An 8,638-nucleotide genomic window follows, 5' to 3' on the forward strand; every position below is an offset into this window, starting at 1 on the left:
TAAAAGTACTTCATGATATAACATGCTTATAGTATTGAATTAAAAAGAGTATTAGGTATCATCTCGTATGACATCCTATATTAATGTGTCCGTCAACCTGTGTACATTGCTTCTATGACAAATGGATGGCCAATTCCAATACATTGCATGTCCATTTGTCATCACATTTGGATCATTTTCATATTCTCTTTCAATATATCTCTTCATATTTAATTTCATCTATCCATTTAATTATCCATTTAGTTTACAATATCAATACTAATTATGACATTAAAATAAATATATTATTCATTTAATGAATACCATAAAGAAATAATATGATTTTATTTTAAAAACATTTTAGTGAATAATATATTCAAAAGCATTATGATATTATTCATTTAAGTGAATAGTTTAAATACTTTTAAAAATAAGATCATAAAACTTCTTTACGATATTCATTATAAATAAAATATTTATTTTAGTATCATAATTAACAATCTTACACTGTTATGAAGAGTTGTATTAAGGGAAGGTATGAGGAGACCCAAATCCCATGGAGATTATAATTTACTCAGCATGATGTACAAAAACTAATCTAGTTGATTATCCTTCTCCGATGCATTAAACCAATTCTAGGAGGTCTTGAAGAATTGTCTCTAAGAGAATGACAAGAGGAAGAAGCATGGACAAGCTTGTAAGACATCTCACCAGCACACTGACAGAGAACTTGTACAGAATTCAAGCAAAAGCCAAGCATCATAGTTATTACTCACCAAGCATGGTAGATATTATCACAATTCACAAAGCCAATGGATTGGCTAACACTAAAGGCACTAATTTAGAGCTTACTTGGATAATGTTTGGCACGTGAAAAAGTATTTTCTAGAAAGAAAATGAGAAACACATCTAGGAAGAAAAAATGATAGATGCATTTTTCATTTTCTTTTTAGAAGAAGCTTTTCCAAGTATCAAATATAATATTAAGATTATTAGCATTCATGTTTTAGGGAAAGATCAACACTAAAAATTGATAAAGTTATTCTCTTTCAAGCTTTCCACAGTCTCTTTGAGGCTCGTTTCCAGGGGAGTGAACTCAATCCCCAAAGTTCTTGCCTTTTCTTTGGAAACTTGATACACTGCCTGTAATGGCTCATCATTCTCACACCTATTAAGTTTATTGAGAAAGCAAGAAATGGGGTGAGCACAAATTTGAAACAAAAGCTTGAACTAAAGAGGCAATGCCAAGGTACAAATGAATGAGAAGATGTGACAACAATGAGAAATCTTAACAGTACATGTATAATATGCAGCCAGTCTCTGATGTTAGTGATAAGATTGAGCTATATTGTTTCATTTTTAATTTAAATGTTTTTTAGTTTTATTTTTTTGATACTGTTTATTTTTTAGGCTTCTTTTAGAGGATGTCATGTTCTCCTCTTTTGCAACCCTATTATTTCTGAATTTAAATTCTTTCCTAATCAATATGTATGTATGTATGTATGTATGTGACAATGATGATTTAATAATTACATTCACCTCATCTAAAGTAGTCAAGAGTTAATAAGACCTATATTCATCACCCCTCTAGCTTCATTTTCCTCTTATTTTATAAAACCTAAACCAATTTTCCTTCTTGTTTCATATTTTATACTAACCTCTCATAACTTTACATTTTCAAATACCTCGTCTTCCCTGATCTGTCTATAACATGTTAAACTAAGGTTAATAAGCGTTTTCAACAGAAAAGTCTGGTAAGTTTTAAGACGATCTAGGTGCATGTTTGATATATAGAAAAGTGTTTTTTAAAAAGAAAATAGAGAATGTATCTAGAAAGAAAATGAGATATATACATTTACTATATTCTTTCTAGAAAACACTTTTCTACTTACCAAATATTGTATAAAGTTTGTTTAACAATTGTTTTTATAGAAAAGTGGACTTATTGGAATAAGGTGAAGCCTAAGGGCTGTCAGCGAAAATTCTAAAAATCTCTGGAGAGCTAAACGCAATTGTTTATCAGCGCGCGTGGGGAGAGAGAGGGGTTTCAGCAGATGGAGATTTAATTAACTTACTTCTCTGGGAGTCGTAATGTTGGGTATAGCTCATGCAAAATCTTCACAATGTCAGAGTAGTGTGCCACTGTCTCAACCAAACAATACCTTCCACTAGCTGAAGAAATCTCAAATGCTTGAATATGAGCAATTGCAACATCTTTCACATGAATCCAGCCTAAAGAATAATTTAGAAATGTTTGCGCACCTGCATCAAACAAGCTTGAGAATATTCCGAGAAGCAAAATAAACAGTTTTCTCAAGCAGCCAAACCAAGAAATTCTTTAACGCATTCAAATCAGCCAACAACTCTCAAAATAATAATAAACTAATAAATAATTATAGGGAAACATAACTATTAATCCTTATAATTTTAGCGCATTTTGTTACCGTTCCCTGTACTTTTTTTCAATATTTCAAATCAGCCAACAACTCTCAAATTTGAAGGGAAAACAAATTAAAAACTATAAGTGTGTTAATAAAGTTTTAAAGATTAATTTGTAACTGGGAATGTTAGATGCCTACTCCACAACTTCAGAGAAAGTGTTAGAGATCACACTAAAAGCTTTTTTGTATCCCCCCCTTTTTTTTTTTTGTGGAATTCACTGTATCCTTTTAATTAGCATTATTCCTTCCTGATTTATATCCTTTTTATTTTGTTTCATGTATCTTGATTGCAATTAGTTTTTATTATACTTCAACTTAAATTTTGAATTAGCTAAGTGGGATTGATCAGGAGTTTTGTTCCCTATTCTTTATATGTCCACTTTCTCTGTTGACCATGATGATAAACAGACATTCAGAGACTCAGTTTCTCTGAATTTATACATCAAATCTGTACAAGGAAAGTTCTTCTTTTATTAAAAATATGAAATCATGATCGTTGCTATCTTAATTTGCTAATGTCAAGTGAAAAAGGAAAATAGCAAAGAGCATTACTGTTTTGGGTCTCTGATTTAGCACAATGGCATGGATTGTGATTCCAAAAATACATGTGGAATAAGTCAACATTGAGTCTTTGATTAAAATCATGATGTCTCTCATAATCCCTAGGCACATACCTTGTGACACCACATCAACATTTTGACACCAATTCCCTTTTCTATTAACTAGAGCCAGAACAAGCATTTTAGTTGAAAGATCAAACAAAACAGATGGAGATAAATTTTGACAGAGAATTTATTTTTGTACTCTATACAGCATGAACCTTATGAATCTATGGACATTACCATTTATTATGTTCAATATTGCAGCAGAACTTTCGTTAAGTGATGGTTGCAAGAGCGGTCCAATCACCACTGCTGGGTTGAGAGCCACCATGTCAATGTTGTTTTCTTTTGCAAATTTACAGGCAGCATCTTCAGCCAAAGTCTTGGAAAGTACATACCAGAGCTGAAAGCACAAAAACATCACCGGAAACTCAAAAGGTGTTATATCTGAATAAAAGCCTAATTACTTTGCTTCCCCCACCCCGGGGGAATGTTTTGCTCTGCATTGTGTCCATGATAATAGTCAAACAACTATCTTTACATATTTCTTACAGAAAAGATGTCTTCAATTTTAGTTTGAATGTATCCTACATTTCAAGTGAACGTAAGCAAACACTTCTTGTAAAGTCCACCTGCCAGAATAACAAAACATAAACGTACGCTATTCTGATAAGCCAATGTGCAAGACTTGCAAATGGCATTCATATTAAGAACATGGTATCTCAACTCTATGCACCATTAACTACAATCAATGTCAGTAATCATGAAATATAGTGCATACCTTATATTCCCTACAGATGTCTGGATTTGAAAACCAAGTCTCATCAACTACAACCTCAGGAGTTGTAGGCTTTCCATTATATAAAACTGAAGCAATGGAAGAGGTTAAAATAACTCGTTTCACAGATGGTGATTTCACACATGATTTGAGAACATTAAGAGTTCCTTTGACTGCTGGGTCAATTAATTCAGCCTGAAATGAAAGGCACAGCAGTTAGAATTTAGTAAGAAACCTTTTTTAACCAGACAACAAAATGGTAATTTAAAAGGCTGTCAGCCTTGTGAATAGGTTAAAGTTTAAACTCCCGAGAGCTTAACGAATTCCAAAGCCAAAAAAACAAAATCCTTAACACTAAATAGTTCATAGTCGATACAAAAATCTCAAAGTATCTCACTCTGAAGTACTCAAGAATTAACCACTTTGGATGTCAATCATGCCAAGATATTCCATATTGCACTTTACAGCCTATAGATCCCCACAATAATCAAGATAAGTCAATCTTAAATGAGCCTTACAGCTAAAGGCCAAGGTTATGACCATATCTTTGTTTCTAAAAGACGTTATGCTAACTAAAGAGGTAAAAAGCAGTAGCTAGCAGGTGTGACATGCCACTCTTTATTTTTATGGCCTAACAGTTAATGGAAAACTCAAAAGAAACTCTGTGATATTTGAAGTCTTAAAGTACAAGTGAACTTACTAGGTTATCCATACAAGAAATTGTTTTACTATATTTTTCCAAGGGCGCCAAAGAAAGGGGCAACTTTTGAAAGGGTCATTAAGACTGTTTTATGTATTTGGAAAAATGGTGCCTGCTTTGTTGGACAAAAATGATATGTTGAAGCTTTTGTTTTTCAGTTATTGGGCTTTTAATTTCTATGCAGGAATAGTTTCCTGATATGTCATCTAAAAATGGGCAGAAGATAATAATCAAAAGAAGATAAAACTGGTAGATAGATTCTTCAAACAAATTAAGCCATTCAAAAAGAATTCTTTGATGAAGTAGACTATATTGATGTCAACCTGTGGGTCTTTGACATTGAGAGCAACAGGAGATGCAGTATGAAAGACGCCCTCACACCCTTCAACAGCAGAGTCAAAGGAACCTTCTTCCAGAAGAGTTGCTTTAATCAACTGCAGCCTCTCCTTTGCTCCATCAAGTTTGAGCAAGTGATCTACCTTTTTTGGATCATCTGCAAGGAGTTACAAACCATCACTATCATGAAACTCAAAATGATGTTGAGTAGCAGATAAGAAACAACAAAATGGACCAACAAAGGTTAGTTTAGTTGGTAAGAATTTAGCCCATAACCCATAAGGTCATGGGTTCAAATTCTGCTGCCAATACGAGGATGTTCTTGGTGAGTGATTCATAACTATCCTTATGAACGCTTTTTGAGCTCAGAGCCTGGTTAGCCCTTGGAATCCAAAATTTTCAGTCACTCAAAACCATAACCCAAAATCATAATACAGCAAGCCAATGAAACAAGAAATTAGCTTTAGTATCCCACATGACACCAGCAAAAAATTTGAGTACGTTTCATGTCAAGTGTTCAATTCATACTCCTAATTCTCTCTTAAAACGAACAAATCAACATATCAGACTTCTCATTCTGTATAAATGGGTTGGGGGTAATTAAAGAGAGATCGTACTCACTCGGGTCACGAACAGTGCCCTTCACAGTATAACCACGAAGCAGAAGAAGCTTGACGATCCAGGAAGCAATAAACCCAGAAGCACCTGTCACGCACACCACCTTTCCTTTTCCTGTGTCGCTTTCCATTCTCTCTCGTTCTTCCTAGTCCAATGCTTGAACTTACGCAAGTCCTTGGCTTGGTTTTTATCTCCGGGCTTTGAATTGTACCCATCGCTTATAAAGGAAACCCGTGATCCTGCTGGCTTCAACGTATCATCTTCGTCAAAGCGTCGATTGAGACCTCCAACTTTGTTGACGGGTGTCTTCAATTGATTGCTCACAGTTTACAGATGCACAAACGGCATGGAGGAGACAAGGAGAGTTCCAATTTCATGCATGTGGTCGGCATTTGAGATTTTGAGCCCATAAGTTGCAGTAAATGGGAAAAACAATGTAGGTGTCTGATTTCTTTCTTTTCTTCAATATTTGTGGTCTGATCAAACGAGTTGGTTGAACTGAAAAGGTGGTGATTAAATTTTGGGAGGAAGGCACTTTGGACTTTGGACTGAAAAAAAAAAGTAATGATCAACCGCCACCACTACTGAAGTGGTAGTTGATAATTTTTTTTTTCCCTGTTTTGCTTTGTGATTTGTAATGTTTATAGTTTTGATTGAATTTTAATTCCTTTTTCTACCAAAAAAAAAGGATAATGATAGTTGAAAATAATGCGAAGTTATCCTTCAATCCTCATAATTTTACTTAATTTTTAATTGAAGTCCTTGCAATTTTCTTTAGTTATAACAATTGATGCTAGCAATGATTCCACTTATCCTTCTATCCAACTTGATGGAATGATCAAAATTCTCTTAGGTAATAATGTCCTAAATTTTTAAATATTGGTTCTAAAATCAATTATGTGGATTAAATTAAAGAATTAATTTGGAGGGTTGGTTGGTTGTTGTAAAATAGTATATGGCCATGCAATTGTGTTTTGCATGATGATTATGTGATTTAGATGATGAGAATGATTAATATTGTTGCTTGCATTTGTACAGCCTCACTAATATTATTTGTATTATACTATTATGCTTGCTTCTTGGAATATTGGCCATATGACCTTGTAATGTTTGTTTTTATTATTTTGTTGGTTTTGTTTCTAAGTTAAGGATTCAGTATTTTGATTGTTTGAATGTAACATCATCTAACTTTTGATTGCATAGTATTTATGTCTTCCCTTATTATTAATCTAGTGTGTTCATGAAAGGGAAGAAAGAAGTAGCATGTACCTTGGATTAATATTCCTATGTTACTTCGAGCCTATTTGGATTAATGTTTCGCCAACTAAAGTTTGCACAAACTACAATTTGTAAGCTAAAATTGGGGTAAATGTCAATTACTGTAATGTGATTTGTGTTTACATATTTTTTTGCAAAAAAAAATTAGTTTGACAAAAAGAAACATTTGAATGATATAATTAAAAAGTTTATCAGTGAAATGATAGTAAGGACATAAGTTTTATATAATATATATACACACACACACACACATATATATATATATTATAATTATATAATTTGGTAAATTTAAGAAAAAATATTAAATTTATAATTATGAATGTAAAAATAAAAAAGACAATATATTATTGAGAAAATATTAGTCAATACTAAAAGACTTAATTATATCTATGTAATGAATAAAAGTATATATAAACTACAAATCATAAAATGTCAAGTTTCTAAACTAACAGATAACTAATTGAATCTCATGTGCTCGACAAATCAATCTCTAATTATGTCACGAATACAGTTCATTGTCTTGAAGATGATTTAGTTAAATTTGACAAGAATGCTTCATTATCTTTATCCACTATTACACTTTCAACTTTAGCTTGGATGAATGCCATATTAGTTTTGGAATTTTACCTAATAAAATTTTATATAATCATCGTTGCGCAAACTATATGAGGTTGTGTTTGATACTTGAGTCTCGACATGTGCTATAAAGTTGCAAGCTTGTTCTTCCAAACTTCGAAAATCCTTTTGACAATGCACCTTAAACTTGCATGGTAATAGTTGAGGATTTATTATTATTTGCAAATCTCAATTCTCACCTGAAGTCTGGGAAGTGATAATGCTCACATCTATATGGACCAAGATATTCTTTTGGTGTTGGATAGCCAAAATTGAGCAAATAATATTTTCATAATAAATAATAGAATTGATGTGGAATCAATGCAAATATAAATGAGTTGTATTATTTTATATTGTGTATTTATAAAAATAATCAAGATATAATAAATATACCTTGAGTTGGATGTGAGAAATTCAAGGATGGAGTTGAGATAGCATTGTTAATCATGCGAGCATCATGTGCATTACTTTTCCATCCCGCTAAAACAAAAATAAAGCACATATCCCAATCACATATAGCCATAACATTTTATGTTATGTATCCCTTTTTTTCGATAAATTTAGGTTGCTCAGAAAGACTAACCACACATGGTATATAAGTGCCATCAATTGCTCTTATAACATCCTTGAAAAATAGCCAATATCAATTGTCTTTTTTTTTTTATTTTTATTTTTATTTTTGCATGACATTTACAAAACAGGATCCCTAGATAAATTAAGGCAAGAAGTTAATACCTTGTGAAAATGCCTATGTATAGTTTCTCTTGAATGTTGAAATCTTTCTTGTATCATATGTTTAGCTACTCCATGTCCAATTATGTGCAAGAACATTGCAACCATTTCTTTAACTCCCATGCACTTAGAACTCTTTAAACTATGTTCAACCAATTTAGGGCGCTATTGATGGAAGATATGTTTTTGTATTCAAAATACTTCATGACAACGTGTTGGATGGTCTTGCAAAATTTCTTACACCCATGAGTGACGTATTTGCTCACTAATTCTATGCAGTTCTTTACACACATAAGGCATCACATAGAGACTCAATAATGCACATATCTCTTCATGCTCTGTTATATCTTTCATGTAAAAGGAGAAGCAATTGAGATAGTTCATTTTGATTATTATTTGACTCTTCTTCCCGCAACCTTGCATCCACCTTGACATGAATTCATCATTCCAATTTGCCATGAATTCTTTAACCTATTAGTATGGTTAAATTCAAGTGTAAGCATCCTAAGTGACAAATAAATAAATAATATTTCATGATAACATACAGGTAAATAATTTA

General features: G+C 32.4%; 1 protein-coding gene across 1 annotated transcript; it reads right to left on the reverse strand.

The window, feature by feature from the left end:
* Positions 1–522: 522 nt before the first annotated feature.
* Positions 523–5,843, reverse strand: LOC129302047 (phenylacetaldehyde reductase-like). The gene is made up of 6 exons (XM_054940709.1): positions 5,458–5,843; positions 4,824–4,993; positions 3,804–3,995; positions 3,263–3,425; positions 2,055–2,241; positions 523–1,147 (listed from the first exon to the last, which is right to left on the reverse strand). Exons 1-6 carry the CDS (start codon positions 5,582–5,584, stop codon positions 1,003–1,005), a joined length of 984 nt encoding a protein of 327 aa, XP_054796684.1. The 5' UTR covers positions 5,585–5,843; the 3' UTR covers positions 523–1,002.
* Between the last annotated feature and the right edge of the window lie 2,795 nt (positions 5,844–8,638).

The sequence above is a fragment of the Prosopis cineraria genome, unplaced genomic scaffold, assembly GCF_029017545.1.
Source record: "Prosopis cineraria cultivar Desert tree isolate PC_DT_omini unplaced genomic scaffold, ASM2901754v1 PC2, whole genome shotgun sequence".
Lineage (NCBI taxonomy): Eukaryota > Viridiplantae > Streptophyta > Magnoliopsida > Fabales > Fabaceae > Prosopis > Prosopis cineraria.

Coding starts and splice junctions, on each gene's coding strand:
- LOC129302047 (XM_054940709.1), bottom strand. CDS start 5,584: ATGGAAAGCGACACAGGAAAAGGAAAGGTGGTGTGCGTGACAGGTGCT. Junction 4,994..5,457: donor GGGCACTGTTCGTGACCCGA/GTGAGTACGATC, acceptor AACTCCTTGCAG/ATGATCCAAAAAAGGTAGAT. Junction 1,148..2,054: donor ACATTACGACTCCCAGAGAA/GTAAGTTAATTA, acceptor TAAACTTAATAG/GTGTGAGAATGATGAGCCAT.